This window comes from Taudactylus pleione, unplaced genomic scaffold, assembly GCF_031769625.1.
Source record: "Taudactylus pleione unplaced genomic scaffold, aTauple2 ptg000286l, whole genome shotgun sequence".
NCBI classification, from domain to species: domain Eukaryota; kingdom Metazoa; phylum Chordata; class Amphibia; order Anura; family Myobatrachidae; genus Taudactylus; species Taudactylus pleione.
Genome location: NW_028284688.1, coordinates 3570837 through 3588890, shown reverse-complemented (window position 1 = coordinate 3588890; position 18054 = coordinate 3570837). Strand labels below are relative to the sequence as shown.

Genomic DNA, 18054 nt, shown 5'->3' with positions numbered 1-18054 from the left:
TCCACTTAAAATAAGGTACTGTAAGCGGTAATTATTGGTTTTAATTACATTAAATTGTAACTTATAATATCATTACACATGCCATGTCAATGTCTAGTGACTGAAAATATGTTCACAATATATCTTTATTAATACATGGTTAGCAAAGGGGACAAAAATACAGGGTGGGATACCATTATATACACAATGGGACAATGTATACATGGGAACAGTTCTTCTGTATCCTCTAGTTTCAATCACCTGACATTACCCTCCCATGTGCTTGATAGCATAAGGTACCATATTTATTATGAGCCTCAGTACTGTACAGCAGCACGCTGCTAGCGTAATAACACGTGTAGTTAATAACTGTGTAAGTTAAATAATCATAAGAACCCTGGGGGCAATTCAGCTTCGGATGGAATTGCAAAGCAGCACACAGGCAGCACACAGGCAGCTTTGCTATTCCGTCCTTGCTAATATGCAAATGCAGCAGGAGGTGTATGACACCCCCTGTATGACAGCCCCTTTATGACACCCCATGTATAACACCCCCTGCTGCATTTGCGATCACAGCATTGCAACTGGGTTCACCAATGCTACCATCGGTCGCAATGGTGGATGACGCCGGACCATCGGCCAGTGAGTAAGCTGAGGCTTACTCAGGCTGGCCTGCTTGCGAGGCCAGGAAACTGCGTCCATAGATGCAGTCCCTGACTTTGCCACTCCCAGAAAATAGTGCCTACACGCCCTTAATTCCAGAAACGCCGGCTTAACGCTATAGATGTGTTTCGACCATCTATGATAAGGTAGAGTCTAGGTAAAACTCTTTATACAGTATTTAGCCTCTGGAGATTACTCCAATGTAAATAATAAAAGCAGATAATACAATTCATTTTATTGTTACTTCTTACAACTTTATTTACATTTTTCTAAACAGGGCTCACTGGAACCAGGGGAAACACTTCCACACAAATTAAAGAGGATCTTCAAATACAAATTCTTGGAAACGCTCCAAACCTTGATGAGCAACAGCAGAGAAGTAAGATAAATGTACATACACAATGCAAATTACAAAATACTGTACACAATTATCACATTAACATAAATGCTTCTCATTGCCCTCAGATACTATCAAAGGTTAAAATGCATTTAAAAAACTTCTAGGGTCTTCTGAACTACATTACATTTTATATTTAAATACCAGAAATTTAATCAGACACTTAGGGCCAAATGAAACAGAGTGAACGTTTTTTTGCATGAGGCAAACTCGCACATTCTCAGACATTTAAATTGCGCGAGTTTGTCCTGCAACTCACAAATGTAATAGGGTGCAAGTTCATGAGAGTTAAAACACCAGGAAATCTCAAACCTTGTAATGCAATTTGCATGATAAGTTGCGAGTTACACAGGGGCATGCACAGATCAGGGAGACCCGTGCATGATTCTATGTTAAAAAAATAGTTAAAAGCGTAAAATAAGAAACAAAAATGATGTGCAGTCCCCCCTAAAAACTCAACCAGCACTGGGCTTGTATGAGCTGGTCCTGGTAGTGAAAATACAAAGGAAAAAAGACGTAGGGTTCCATGTATTATTATCAACCAGCACCATGCTCAGTGAGCCAGTCCTGGTTGTGGAGATACTGGGGACAAAATGAGTAGGGGTTCCCTGTATTATCTACAACCAGCACTGGACTCTTTGTAGCAGAGATTTAATGCCACAGCTAAAGCATTCATCACCCCTCACAAGTCATCCTAGGCTGGGAATCCCTGGGGAGGTGGGGACTCCCCAATATGGGGGACCCCCTATCCATGATACCCTACGCCCAGGCTTATAGCCCAGGGCTATTCCCCACACCACTGGTGGCAGTGGGTGTGCGGTTAATACATTATTTTATAAATAGTTTCACTATTGTCTTTAACAGCATGACTACAAGTCCCAGTAAGGCTACCCTGATTGATGATACTTGTAGAACCACAAGTACCAGCAAGCCTGGGCATTATGGGCATGCTGTTATTTGTTGTCCTCCTGTTAAAAAAAAAGTCCAAACCCAGCCCAGCCCAACGGGAACTGTCCCATGCTCCCAGTGGCTCAATCCACCCCTGACCTCCATTTAAATCTAATAACCCGAATAAAGTAATTGTAGGCCTCTTGACCTTTAATTTCTTATGCCACTTGATGTCAAAATTCCTACTTGCTACTAAAGTATCTTAATTCAGTCATATTTGAATGTGTTTGGTAAACAGGACAGTACAGGTACTTATAATTTGATCTATGCCGTTTGGACTCCAGATCATAAAGGAACTAAATTATTGGGCTTTGATTTAGCTAGTTACCTGATGTTTGTGGATTTTGGCACCTTGTCATACTAACTGTAGTTCATGTGGCTGCTAATTTTTAAGCTCACACATCTAGGAACAGTTTTGTTCCCTTAGGTTCCAAGTTATTAGAATACCTATTGGGGACAGGAGGTAGGCACTTGTCGTATATAGTGTGAACTCAGATTAGAGATTTGGATTGGTTGGAATGAAAATCTGGTAAGGAATGGGAATACATGATGATCAGCAATTTGCTCCTAAATGCCAGAAAACAGATGAAAATGGTCATTCAGACAAGTTTTGATCTAAACTATTTGTTCAAACAACAGTTTTTGTCCATTTTCCGGCATTTGGGATCAAATTGCTGATTGTCATTTGCTTTCATTCCTTACCAAGTTTTCATTCCAACCAATCAACTAGTTGGCTGGTTGGACAGATAATCTTTAGATGTGTGGCCAGCTTTAGGCTGTGGTATGGGTTTAGGGATTTAAATAAAACATAAAATGATCCAAATGAACTGGAGGGCAAAAAATGAGTGCCTCCCTCCCCCCTGTCTTTTTATTTGTTGTATTTTTGTTCACAAATAGCACAGCCTAGGGCTTGGGTTATAGCTAGACCCCAAACCCTGTTGGGTATAACCAATACAGTGATTACACACAGACATGTGGGGAATTAGGGTGTGGAGTGTAGTGTGGGGCTTTTTGACTTTGGTATATGTAAATCTCCTGTAAAAGTAGAAGGGTATGGCTCACCCACTGGGGGTCTCCACCATGTATCAGAATCATTAAGTTAATCTCTATGGGGAAAGATTATGAGATATAGAGAATATTACTCTGCCCTGCAGATAACAGAAGTGTATATATGGAAGTGAAGTGCAACCAATTGTATTTGTTTCTATAACTGCATATTTATGAGAATACTTTTCTCTACTCTCAGCTTTCTATGTAAAATAATTTATCATCGTGGAGTGTTGAGATTTAGGAGCAGATGTAACAAGTCTTGGAGAGAGATAATATCTCAACCAATCAGCTCCTGTCATTTTTCAAACAGCCCGCAGAAGCTGATTGGTTGATACTTTATCTCTCTCCACTTTTTCTCTCTCCAAGGATTAGTACATCTCCCCCTTAGTCATTAATTATGCAAAGTTCTACATCAATAGACAGCTAGGCTATTTATTTATTACCTATGAATTCCGCTACCTCATCCTGGGTGTTTTAAATACAGATTGATGATCTTTCCATTCCTGCTAACAACAAACATCTCTCACTCCCCACCTTAATTGGCCTCTCAATCGTCCGCCTCCTCTTCCACATCAACAGCTACATCCATGACCTGGTCTTCTCTTACCATCTCATTCTGCATTTCTCTTCCACTTGGACCACTCTTACCATACTAGGTTGATTTTCTTCATCCTTAACCCCACCAGCTTCTACTACTCTGTATATGCCTTCTCGCCTCCATTATAACCCTCTGCTACCCTGAACAAGCTGTCTCAAACGACAACCATGCCCTCGCATCTGTCCTTGACTTTGCTGCCTCTGCTATCATCATAAATTTATGACAGACCCCTCCTTCACCTTGGCCCTCTACTCTGTCCCTCTTTCTCCAAAGTGTATTTCACTCTGCTGAGCACTTCTGGAGGAAACTGCGCTTGCTTGTAAATTTCCTCAACTTCACAATCATTACTTCCTCCTATATATCTACACTGTTACTTGCTAAACAGTCCTACGTCTCTTCCCAGCCCTTCAAAAATGCATCTTTCTTGAGAAAACACTGTTTACTGTACAGTACTCAGCTATATTAATTCATTGTGGACCAAGACAGATATGACTACTATGCATGTTATATATTTTTTTGCTGTAGGTCTACAAAGGTTATGTGGATGATCCAAGGAATACAGACAATGCTTGGATAGAAACGATTGCAAAGAGCATACACTATGATAAGTCCGATGATCCACTACTACTAGAGCTAAACGAAGTAAGATGATTTATGTAACAAAATACTATATATATATATATATATATATATATATATATATATATATATATATACAGTATATGCACAAAACCCTCAATGTGCAAAATAAATAATAAATAACTTTAAAATTAGCAGCTCCTCCTATCAGATCCTTGCCAACTAGGATTCTCAAAATAATACACAGAGAAACAAATCAGGAATGTGCTTATAGTGTGGTAAAAACAAACTGTTATTGAGAATAAATATATCGTGATTTTAGCATCCTACAGCAGGTTAGTTTCAGTAGTAGACCTATTACTAACTATTACAAAATAAACATACTGCTAACATAACACATTAACTCACAAAGAAATAAGCTAGCTTTAGGCAGTATAGCTTTAGGCAGTATAGCTATAGGAAGTATAGCTATAGGCAGTATAGCTTTAGGCAGTATAGCTTTAGGCAGTATAGCTTTAGGCAGTATAGCTATAGGCAGTATAGCTATAGGCAGTATAGCTTTAGGCAGTATAGCTTTAGGCAGTATACAAGCCACACAGGGAAATTATTTAAATTTTCACTTGAATGTAAGTACGTTTATATGATATTTATGGAAGTGCTAACAAATACATTTTGTTGTTCAATTTATTTTTAATATTCCGAAATACAGAATTTTTTTGGCATGACTCAGATAATGAAACCTTTGATTTTTGATGGCTCAATGTACACAAACTTTGACTAAGGCACAAATTATTACAAATATTGTATAAAATTACCTTCAGGCTGTGTGTATAAGGTGTATATGAAATAGGGGTGTGCACCGGCCACTTTTCGTGTTTTGTGTTTTGGTTTTGGATCTGGATCTTTCTTCGTGTTTTGGATCTGGATTGGTTTTGCCAAAACCACCCTTCCGTGTTTTGGGTTCTGGGTTTTGTGTTTTGGATCTGTATTTTTTTTTAAAAAAGCATAAAAACAGCTAAAGTCACAGAATTTGTTGGTTTCTCTGCTCCTATGCTATTATTAACCTCAATAACCTTAATTTCCACTCATTTCCAGTCTATTCTGAACACCTCACACCTCACAATAGTGTTTTCATGTCCAAAAGGTTGCACCGAGGTAGCTGGATGACTATGCTAAGCGACACGAGTGGGCGGCACAAACACGTGACCCATCTAGGAGTGACACTGCAGTGGCAGACAGGATGGCAGTTAGAAAAACTAGGCCCCAAACTGTACATAATGCAAAGAAAAAAAAGAAGTGCAAGATGGAATTGTCCTTGGGCCCTCCCACCCACCCTTATGTTGTATAAACAGGACATGCACACTTTAACAAATCAATCATTTCAGCGCCAGGGTCTGCCACACAACTGTGGCTGAAATGATTGGTTCGTTTGGGCCCCCACAAAACAAGCTGGCAATTAATGTGTCCCTGCACAAACTGGCTCTACGGAGGCAAGATGTCATCCTCATCCTCCTCATCCACCGATTCCTCACCCTCTTCAGTGTGTACATCCTCATCCTCACAAAGTATTAACTCGTCCCCACTTGAATCCACCACCACAGGTCCCTCTGTACCTTCTGGAGGCTGGTCTCCCTGGAAGAGCTGATAATTCATTTTGATGAACATCATCTTCTCCACATTCTGTGGAAGCAACCTCCTACGCCTTTCGCTGACAAGGTTCCCGGCTGCACTAAACACTCTTTCGGAGTACACACTGGAGGGGGGGCAACTCAGGTAAAATAGAGCCAGCTTGTACAGGGGCCTCCAAATTGCCTCTTTTTCCTGCCAGTACAGGTATGGACTGTCTGACATGCCTACTTGGATGCTGTCACCGATGTAATCCTCCACCATTCTGTCAATGGTGACAGTATCATATGCAGTGACAGTAGACATGTCAGAAATTGTTGCCAGGTCCTTCAGTCCGGACCAGATGTCCAAACTTGGTCCTGCCTGCCCTGCATCACCGCCAGCGGGTTGCTTAGGATACCTAAGTTTTTTCCTGGCAGCCCCAGTTGCGGGAGAAAATGAAGAAGGAGCCGTTGACGTGTCACGTTCCGCTTCAGCTGACAGTGTGTTCACCAGCAGGTCTTTGCACCTCTGCAGGCTTGTGTCGGCCGGAAAGAGAGACACCACATAGGCTTTAAACCTAGGATCAAGCACGGTGGCCAAAATGTAGTGGTCTGATTTCAACAGATTGACCACCCTGGAATCCTGGCAAAGCGAATGAAGGGCTTCATCCACAAGTCCCACATGCCGAGCGGAATCGCTCCGTCTTAGCTCCTCCTTCACTTTCTCCAGCTGCTTCTGCAAAAGCCTGATGAGGGGAATGACCTGACTCAAGCTGGCTGTGTCTGAACTGACTTCACGTGTGGCAAGTTCGAAGGGCTGGAGAACCTTGCACAACACGGAAATCATTCTCCACTGCGCTTGAGTCAGGTGCATACCCCCTCCTTTGCCTATGTCATAGGTGGATGTATAGGCTTGTATGGCCTTTTGCTGCTCCTCCATCCTCTGAAGCATATAGAGGGTTGAGTTCCACCGCGTCACAACCTCTTGCTTCAAGTGATGGCGGGGTAGGTTCAAGAGTGTTTGCTGGCGCTCCAGTCTTCGGCACGCAGTCGCTGAATGGCGAAAGTGGCCAGAAATTTTTCGGGCCACCCAAAGCGTCTCCTGCACGCCCCTGTCGCTTTTCAGAAAATTCTGCACCACCAAGTTTATTGTGTGAGCAAAACATGGGACGTGCTGGAATTTGCCCAGATGTAATGCCCGCACAATATTGGTGGCGTTGTCAGATATCACAAATCCCCAGGAGAGTCTAAGTGGGGTAAGCCACTGGGCGATGATTTCCCTCAGTTTCTCTAAGAGGTTGTCGGCGGTGTGCCTCTTACTGAAACCGGTGATACACAGCGTAGCCTGCCTTGTAACGAGCTGGCGTTTCTGAGATGCTGCTACTGGTGACGCTGCTGCTGTTGCTGCGTAAGGTGATACATCTACCCAGTGGGCTGTCACAGTCATATAGTCCTTAGTCTGCCCTGTTCCACTTGTCCACATGTCCGTGGTTAAGTGGACATTGTGTACAATGGCATTTTTCAGGACACTGAGGACACTTTTTCTGACGTTTCTGTACAGTCTCGGTATCGCCTGCCTAGTGAAGTGGAATCTAGACGGGATTTGGAACCGGGGACACACTACCTCCATCAATTGTCTAAATCCCACTGCACTAATGGCGGATACCGGACGCACGTCTAACACCAACATAGCAGTCAAGGCCTCAGTTATACGTTTTGCTTCAGGATGACTGCTGTCGTACTTCATCCTCCTCGCTAAGGACTGTTGGAGGGTCAATTGTTTAGTAAAAGTAGTGGTGTTCCTACTTCCTCTCTGGGATGATGAACGACTCCCAGCAGCAGCAACAGCAGCAGCGGCAGCAGTAGGCGTAGCAATGCAGGATCCTCCAGAGGAATCCCGGATAGGAGAGTCAGTCATGCCAGTGACATGGCCTGCAGGACTACTTCCGATCCTGACTAAGGAGGAAATTGACGAGGAGGGAGTTGACGGTGTGGTTTGCAGGCGCTTGGATACAACAGGACAACGGGATTTAGGTGTCCCTGGACTGCTTACGGTCTTAGCCAAAGTTTCTGAACTTGACAGTAACTTTTTATGAACGCGCTGCAGGTGCCGTATAAGGGAGGATGTTCCTAGGTGGTTGACGTCCCTACCCCTACTTATTTCACCTTTACATATGGTACATATGGCAAGACAGTTGTTGTCCGGATTTGGATAGAAATATTGCCAGACCAAAGAGGTGGAATGTTTGGTCTTCTGCCCAGGCATGACCGTGATGGGCTTTTTCATCCCACGGACAACAACTGTCTCCCCCGGAGCCTGATTTAAACAAACCACATCACCATCAGAATCCTCCTCGCCAACTTCCTCCTCAGCGCCAGCTACACCAGTATCCTCATCCTGTTGTACTTCAACAGTGACATCTTCAATTTGCATATCAGCAAGTGGACTGTGGGTGCTCCTTTCAGCACTTGCAGGGGGCGTGCAAATGGTGGAAAGAGCCACCTCTTCCCGTCCAGTGCTGGGAAGGTCAGGCATCGCAACCACCACCACACTTGGACTCTCCTTGGGGATTTGTGATATCTTCTTAGAAAGCACAGTTCTTCGCTGTGCTTTTGCCAGCTTAACTCTTTTGATTTTTTTAGTGGGAGGAGGGCTTCCATCGTCATGTGAAGCTGAACCACTAGTCATGAACATACTAGGGATCGACCTTAACCGTTCCTTGCCACTCCGTGTCGTAAATGGCATATTGGCAAGTTTACGTTTCTCTTCAGCTGATTTAAATGTCTTTTTCAAGGTCATTTTCCTGAACTTTGCCATTTGGGATTGTATGTGCCCTCTACTATGACATTGGGCATCGGCCTTGGCAGACGACGTTGATGGCATGTTATCGTCTATGTCATGACTAGTGGCAGCAGCTTCAGCACTAGGAGAAAGTGGTTCTTGATCTTTCTCTATTTTATTTTTATCGGAGAAAGTTTGGTCCTCCATTTATGTTATATCGATTTGATATATACGTGCGGCTAAACACAGAAAATAATTTTTTTTTTGGTTTGGACTGGAGTGTACTTTCAGGGTTTACAGCACCCTTTAACGGTCAAGCCAGCCGGCCCTTTACTTATGACACAGGCGCACGCTTGGCACTACTTTGTTGATGCACGTGCGGCTACTGCGCACACAATTCACAAACACAGAAAATAATTTTTTTTTTTGTTTGGACTGGAGTGTACTTTGGGGGTTACAGCACCCTTTAACGGTCAAGCCAGCCGGCCCTTTACTTATGACACAGGCGCACTCTTGGCACTACTTTGTTGATGCACGTGCGGCTACTGCGCACACAATTCACAAACACAGAAAATAATTTTTTTTTTGGTTTGGACTGGAGTGTACTTTCGGGGGTTACAGCACCCTTTAACGGTCAAGCCAGCCGGCCCTTTACTTATGACACAGGCGCACGCTTGGCACTACTTTGTTGATGCACGTGCGGCTACTGCGCACACAATTCACAAACACAGAAAATATTTTTTTTTTTGGTTTGGACTGGAGTGTACTTTGGGGGTTACAGCACCCTTTAACGGTCAAGCCAGCCGGCCCTTTACTTATGACACAGGCGCACGCTTGGCACTACTTTGTTGATGCACGTGCGGCTACTGCGCACACAATTCACAAACACAGAAAATAATTTTTTTTTTGGTTTGGACTGGAGTGTACTTTCGGGGGTTACAGCACCCTTAACGGTCAAGCCAGCCGGCCCTTTACTTATGACACAGGCGCACGCTTGGCACTACTTTGTTGATGCACGTGCGGCTACTGCGCACACAATTCCCAAACACAGAAAATAATTTTTTTTTTGGTTTGGACTGGAGTGTACTTTCGGGGGTTACAGCACCCTTAACGGTCAAGCCAGCCGGCCCTTTACTTATGACACAGGCGCACGCTTGGCACTACTTTGTTGATGCACGTGCGGCTACTGCGCACACAATTCACAAACACAGAAAATAATTTTTTTTTGGTTTGGACTGGAGTGTACTTTCGGGGGTTACAGCACCCTTAACGGTCAAGCCAGCCGGCCCTTTACTTATGACACAGGCGCACGCTTGGCACTACTTTGTTGATGCACGTGCGGCTACTGCGCACACAATTCACAAACACAGAAAATAATTTTTTTTTTGGTTTGGACTGGAGTGTACTTTCGGGGGTTACAGCACCCTTAACGGTCAAGCCAGCCGGCCCTTTACTTATGACACAGGCGCACGCTTGGCACTACTTTGTTGATGCACGTGCGGCTACTGCGCACACAATTCACAAACACAGAAAATAATTTTTTTTTTGGTTTGGACTGGAGTGTACTTTCGGGGGTTACAGCACCCTTAACGGTCAAGCCAGCCGGCCCTTTACTTATGACACAGGCGCACGCTTGGCACTACTTTGTTGATGCACGTGCGGCTACTGCGCACACAATTCACAAACACAGAAAATAATTTTTTTTTTGGTTTGGACTGGAGTGTACTTTCGGGGGTTACAGCACCCTTAACGGTCAAGCCAGCCGGCCCTTTACTTATGACACAGGCGCACGCTTGGCACTACTTTGTTGATGCACGTGCGGCTACTGCGCACACAATTCCCAAACACAGAAAATAATTTTTTTTTTGGTTTGGACTGGAGTGTACTTTCGGGGGTTACAGCACCCTTAACGGTCAAGCCAGCCGGCCCTTTACTTATGACACAGGCGCACGCTTGGCACTACTTTGTTGATGCACGTGCGGCTACTGCACACACAATTCACAAACACAGAAAATAATTTTTTTTTGGTTTGGACTGGAGTGTACTTTCGGGGGTTACAGCACCCTTAACGGTCAAGCCAGCCGGCCCTTTACTTATGACACAGGCGCACGCTTGGCACTACTTTGTTGATGCACGTGCGGCTACTGCGCACACAATTCACAAACACAGAAAATATATTATTTTTTTAGCACTTGGGGGGAGCACCCCTGATGGACAGAGCACCCCCTGGACAACACTACAGCACTCCTTTAGGACTGGGACACTGCACAGGACTTTGGAGTGGACACAGCCCCTATGGAGAACTGACTGCACAACACAGTCCAGCCAGCCCCTATGGACTTTGAAGTAGTGGACACAGCCCCTATTAACAACAGCAGCACAGCACAACACAGCCAGCCCCTATGGACTTTGAAGTAGTGGACAACAGCAGCACTACACTACACTACACTACACAGCCCTAACTCCCACCCTCCCTCTTCACTGTCCACAGCCGAGTGAGAAAATGGCGCCGACGCGGGTACCTTATATAGGATCCAAAACCCGCCAGACTCGGAAGGCGGGATGATGACGTTTTGCCTCGATTTCAGATCCGAGTCAGGCGGGAAAAGTCGAGCCTGACTCGGATCAGACTCGGATCGGGGGGGTTCGGGGGGGTTCGGATTTCAGAAATCCGAACCCGCTCACCCCTAATATGAAACATAAATGAATTTCATGTATGTACACAAACTTTGTTTGAGCCACAAAATTATTGAAAATATTGTATAAAATTACATGCACGCTGTGTGTATAAGGTGTATATGACACATAAATGCATTCTGTGTGTATATTTGGGTCCTATTCTCAAGATATTTCATTATGCTATGCACTTATTCCAAAATACGGAATATTCCGTTATTCAAAATACCCCTGTTCCCAAGCATTTTGGATATGGGAGACTCAACCTGTATCTCTTTTATCCCGTGCCCTCCTACTTCATTCACAGTAGACAGAATGTGACTGACCGTCCTTAGTTCTCATGCACCAGAATGATTTTATATGATTCCTGGCTGGTAATCTGACCATCAGGAGGTTTAGCTCCCACTGTAGTTTATTCAGAAAAATACAATAGTTTCCATTATTTAGTTTCCATTATTTAGTTTGGGTGATAATATAGTAGAATAAATTAAATAAAATGTAATAATAGTGAAACAATGTTTTCTGACAATATTGCATTCTGTTACAATATAAAAATGACTCAAATAAAATTTAACTTGTATAACGTCCCCTCTACCCAAACAGAAAAGCTGGGTGCCAACTGCTACTGTACCTGAAGAATGTGCATGAAGTTGTATCATAGCATCATTATTACAAATAGTATTGTTTGGCCAAATGTAACTGAGATGCTGGGAGAGGTCAGAGGCTGTTACTCTGGAACAGTAGAGATTCTCACTATTTTTGCTAGTCAGGTGTAGAAAGGAAAACGTAGTTTTACATCTCCTTTAAGGAGACACTACAGTAAAAGTAAAACTAGTTCTGTTATTTTAATGGGTTAAAAGCGTGTAACATTCATAAAAGTATATGGAATACACAGCACTCAGGTAGTTTAAAATCAGGAAAAAGATTTCTTCCATATTTCTTCCATATTATAATGAAATGTTCTGTCATCAACAGCTTTTCATTTTTCATAGAGAAGCCATTCTTATATAAATCACAGATACTTGTAGTGTCTTTCCACCCAGTACAATCCCCTTCTCTTCCCTCCAAAGATGCTTGTAAGGATTTCTTTCCAAGGATAGGAATGTATTCTTCACCGGGTATGTGATGATTATGATCAAGTCTGTGTTCCACTTTACATCCATGTTGTTCTTAAATTGCTCAGTTGATCAAGTGGATTTAAAAAATGGGAGAAAGCACGTCTCATGCATTATACCTTTTATTAAACCTTATACATAACTTTCCAATAAAAAAATTAATTAATTCTTAAAAACTTACACAAATAGCAAGATCAATAATCTCCTTCCAAAAACTCTTCTACAAGTCTGCCTACCGGACCGATGGGTCCACCAGATTGAAATGCCCAGGGCTTAGATTGTCCACTGATGCCCTTTGTTAGCCATTTCTGTCAGGTGAGGCCTTTAGCATTGGAGTAAGGGCCGCTTCCACCTGCTTTTCTATGAATATTTCCTGTATGGTCTTTGTCAAGGCACAGGTGACCGTAGAAATATTTTTCCTGATTTTAAACCACCAAAATGGCAGGTATTCCATACACTTTTTGTTTTAATACTATTTTTTGAGAACTGGGTGACCCTTATAAGTGGGATGGGCAGCAGGGTCTTTGGAGTGCTAGTGACAATACTCTGTGTATATGTTACTTCACAAAGGTATTTACAAAGCTTCCTGTACTCTGAAAGAAGTTGAGATATTATCTGTTGTATTTACGCTAACAGTGCTGCTAAATGCACCATAATGATTTGAAATGGTTCCTGTTGTTGATAAAGCAATAAGCCATGGATCATCATATGTAGTTTTGACTATTTCTTCCTTTTGCAGTATAATAGCCCAAATAATGATATATTAAAGAGGCAAATTAGTTCTAGCATAATTTATGTACAGAAATCATGGGAGAATTGGCCTGGTCATAAGGGATGAACACTCTGGTCAACCAAATATTAAACAATTCTCTGTAATGCATAATTCAAGGAATACTACAAAACAGTGGGGTTTTGGTTCATGAATTGATCAATGCATCTAAGCTTGCAGCCCCCGTCAAGGGCCCCCACTTTACTGCAAGTCCCTACTCTTTTGCTCTGAATTATAACATGGAAAATGATATCACATTAGTGTTATACTCAGGGTGTGCTATCAAACTGTTTAATCTAGCTTGTGTCAGCTGTCTTCCTAGGTGCTTTGCAACAGGTTAGCTAGGTGACTGTCTCATGTTTAAAAACAAAATTGCTGTGAGCTTTAAACCTTGATAGCATACCTTGAGTTTAACACTAATGTGATAGTTATGTTATAATTCTGAGCAATAGGGTAGGGCTTTGCAGTAAAGTGGGGCCCCTTGATGGGGGCTGCAAGCTTAAATGCATTGATCAATTTGTGAAACAAAACCCCACTGTTTATATTTAAAGTTAATTATTATGGTGAGTGCAGAGCCACTGTGATTTCTATTTAAACAATGTGGACACATACAATGTACAATGTTGCACCCCAAATCTAGGAATAGCGAGTGCCGTGGATTACTGCTTATATATATACTAATGTCATTACATGCTGAATAATTTTAAGGTTTGGTAAATGTAGTTCTTTCTCTAATATAAAGTTATGTTTTCTAATCTCTCTTTCTAGAATATACAAAGTCACGATGAGGAGTACGCTGTCCAGTGGCAGGTTGTAGACCAGAGGATTCCCCTTTATGCAAATCACAAAGACATTCTGCAGAGAGCAGTAGACTGTTACAATGCATACTATTAATATATTGCTTTCCTTACCTGCTATTGCTGCTTTAGTTGAGTGCCTTCCCTTGCAATATATACTATTGTATCACAAGCCTTTCTTAGGTGCTTTAAACTCAGGCAGTGAGAAAATGTTTGCTAGCTGCAATTTTTACTTGCATTTGGGAGGTGATTGGAATTCACTTAAAAATATCTTAAGCTAAATGCATTGTACAAAGTGAAGAAGAATTCAGAAAGCCTCAACACAAGTGCCACTGCCAAATGCAAGTAAAAGCACAAGGAAGTATACTGATGACTTATAAACAATGGGTTCTAATGGCCGCACAGTTTACATAACTCGTACTAGTGCTAAAAATGCAAGCAAGTAAATCCAGATCTTTGCGCTCGTGGTATGAGACGTTAAATCTTATTTTGCCATATTTTATTTTTCTTCTTACAGTACATCTCATGGCTAGAAAGTTAAATTATCAGCTCATCCTTAGCGACGCATAGGCAAAAATGGCAAAATTACTACTGTACTGCAACTGTCACTATTATAAGGAACACAATAACAGCAAAATATTGTTTTCTAATACCACTTTTACACCAGAGCTAAACCCTGGGTTATTGCAGGGATAACCCGGGTAGCTCCTTGGTGTAAAAGGGGACAGGGTTGGATTCCTGGGTGGAGTGACCCCGGCAATCCAACCCAGGTAACTTGCAAGGTTTAACACAGGAATAACCTGTGAAGCCCTGCAATGTAAACGGCGCGATCCGGGTCATGATGACCTGGATCGTGCCGCATGCCAGCCGATTGGCCAGCTTCAGTGGCACTTGGAGATGACGTCATCTCCAAGCGTCTACTTCAACACCGGAAAAGCCGGGTCTCTGCAGAATAAATGGTGCCAACTCAGGAATATCCTGGGTCGGCGCCAGGGAAATTCCAGGTCTGATCCGGATTGGAACCCTGTTCCAACCTCTGGGTCAGACCCGGAATTTCGGTATAAAAGCAGTATGATAATACTTATTGCAGTGTAAAGTCTACTCCAACAAAACTTTTTTTAATTTCCTTTATTTTAATGTTGCCCTGAGCAGCATAGTAAATGTGTGCATCCTACCAGCTACCTGGAGAGTTTACAAGTTGGTGTTACAACATTTAGTGACATCATCGGACTGATGGATGATACCACTAAATGCTGAGACGCTAACAACGTTTAACATCCAACAGTGCAAACCTGTAGATAACATGCATGCAGCAGACTTTTGATTTCTTCATGTAATGATACCTGGAGTCTTCAATCCTCGGGGGCTTCCTTTCTCAGCTACTGTATATTCCTTTCTGAAATGCTCTTGCAGCTTATACCGACATTTACTTATATATTTGATTTGTGAGTTTACTTAATTATTTCTGAATTTTATTAGCAGATCTTTTATATTTCACATTTTGTAATGCGGTTCTGGTGGTACTTGAATTTGAAACTATACCCCCCAATTATTTCTTCCAATCAGTTACCCTCAGTAAAGTAAATGAAACTTATAAAATAGTTGTGTTGTCAAATACTTAGGGAATCCTATTTAAAACCTCTATGCAATCCTGCCTATAACCTCTATGCAATCCTGCCTATAAACTCTAAACCTTATATGACATTAATTAGCATTATGAATAGTCGCACACAGCAATAAACACTTTCTGACTTTGGCTGTGGTTCCGGAGCACAAAAAGTTATTATTCAGCATAAAAGAAAAAGGTAATTAAATGCACATGATCTAGACAATACGTGCAAAGATTACATTCAATATAGGTACAGTTGTTATACATATGCCAGCGCACCGGTTCCAGTTACAGTCATCAATCCAGAAGCCTGCGGTCATCCAAGAAGAAGAATGTCTCCTAACTGGGACCAGTACACAGGCTATATACCCGAACTGATCATGATAACAGAAATGTAGACATACAAACATAATTCTATTGGTTCTTGCTCTTGGTCTTTGTAGTACACTGTAGTTCATAGGGCAGTTCACTAGGGTATGTCCCACTTCTTCAGATTGTATTGTCTTTCTTTAATTGATTTAAATTAACCACAGGCTCAGCATACAGAGTTTAATATTTCAATCAATAATTCACTATGGTCCATAACTCCCAAACGCATGATCCGATTCCCTTGCCGATATAACCGGGTATATGGAAATAGACAAGGTATCAGTACAGTACCAAACATGAAATGTCTACGATGTTCTATACCATTAATATCAAATACATACATTTCACAACATTGCTGATATAAATAAAATCCTGAATATTAACCTAAAATACTGCGGAACCTTTTAATGTAATTGTGTGTATATTTGCACGCATTGTGAATACACATATGATTGTATGTATGTGCATACATGTATTTATCATGAATTAATATATATATATATATATATATATATATATATATTTCTCTATGCTTTACTTGGTTTTGATATTACTTGTCTGGACTACAAAAATGACAGGCAATGGGGATTTACACAGGTGATCAAAAGGTGCCTGATGAGATCACAAAGGCAATGCTAATCTGTTTAAGCATCAGACTCAAAGACAGTGGCTTACCCAGAATACAATTTATTTCTCCTTAACCACATCACATTAGATACAAGGCCTACAATGGCTAGCGATAGTTTAAATGCCTAACAATTGTTTCCAAATTCACTCTGTCTGAGTATATTAGTGTCTGTATTATACTTCAATTTTCATAGGCATACTGTTCTGTATGCAGAGCAAATGCTCACCATATCTTCGTGTATTCTCTAATTATTCATTACACACAAATCAACAAAACCTGTCTTGTCATCACTGAATATTTAATGTAAGGCTTTTTTTAGTTGTAGCTAAAATGGCGTTTTGCAACCAGTCGCAAAATGGCGTCTTGCAGATCTTGATTTTAACAGATTCTCTCTTAGCCAATCATTCGGCTTCGACAGTCCACCCTTTGATAGCCAATCAAACGCTATCACAACCTATTTTGAATCTGTTTAGCCATGCATGAGAATATACCATTTAATGTTATTATGGTATGACACAGGTTGGTCATTTGAACCATTAGATAATGCTTCTCAATGAGGGTAAAACAACCCTTATATGCCATCTGCGGATCCTTAAGGGATCATTCGGAGGATGTGGGAATTCATCTAACCTATAATGGAAGTTTTGAGGGGGAATTGGGACAGTATTACCTAGGATGTTTTAAAATAACATAGGATGTTTTAAAATAACATTATCGATATATATATATGCACAACCAAACAAAATCTGGATAACATTATCATAGGGTACATTCTAATTCAGGGCTGTAATACAGCTCTTCCTTAACCTTGGTATCCATATCTCCATCACTTACCACCACCATCTCAATTTCTCGGTTCGCCCTTGTATGTTTCCTGCACTTCAACATGTGTATGAAGATATGGAGATGGGGTGTTTTTATGGATACCAAGCATTTCACCATGTGTGAGGGTCATAATTTCTGGAAGTATCCTTCCCAAATAACATAACAATTACTGTACTAAGATTGGTCAGACACTCCCAATTGGTATAGCACTCCTCCTCTCGACTCCACTCCATCAATACTGCCATTAGCTCCCATCTCCTCTATCGATCCCTCGTCACAGAAACCAGAAATCCCAGAACAAACCAGGATGATGGAAACTCTGGAAGAGAATACAAAAATGAACACAGCAGACCAGTCCATTGCCGTAACAAGGATCTACAAATTTCTTTAGCTCAGATATCTCACTGCAACCTTTTAATCCTCCCGGAACAAGCTCGCGATCGATGGCCTCATATCTGCCTTGTATCTCCAGCGGTTGGTTGACCTTCCTGCAGCGAGTGGAATGGACCCAGGTATCTCTCTCAGCCACCTTCAAGGATGTGATACTCATCAACAACACCTGGTATGGACCTTCCCACTGATTAATCAGACAACCTGAATGCAAGAAATTTCTGATCATAACAAATTCTCCAGGTTTGACATCATGAAAGTTTGTTTCTGGCA

The 18054-nt window shown here is 41.8% G+C and overlaps 1 protein-coding gene across 2 annotated transcripts in view; it reads left to right on the top strand.

Moving 5' to 3' along the window:
- Nucleotides 1–15691, top strand: part of TRPM2 (transient receptor potential cation channel subfamily M member 2) — a 108988-nt gene extending 93297 nt beyond the window's left edge. For both annotated transcript variants that reach the window (XM_088482409.1, XM_088482408.1), the window contains 3 exons: nucleotides 920–1021; nucleotides 4161–4277; nucleotides 13932–15691. In XM_088482409.1, the coding sequence (XP_088338535.1) occupies nucleotides 920–1021; nucleotides 4161–4277; nucleotides 13932–14057 (345 nt within the window). In that variant the 3' untranslated portion in view covers nucleotides 14058–15691. The remainder of the gene's footprint in view (nucleotides 1–919; nucleotides 1022–4160; nucleotides 4278–13931) is intronic.
- The last annotated feature ends 2363 nt before the right edge of the window (nucleotides 15692–18054 follow it).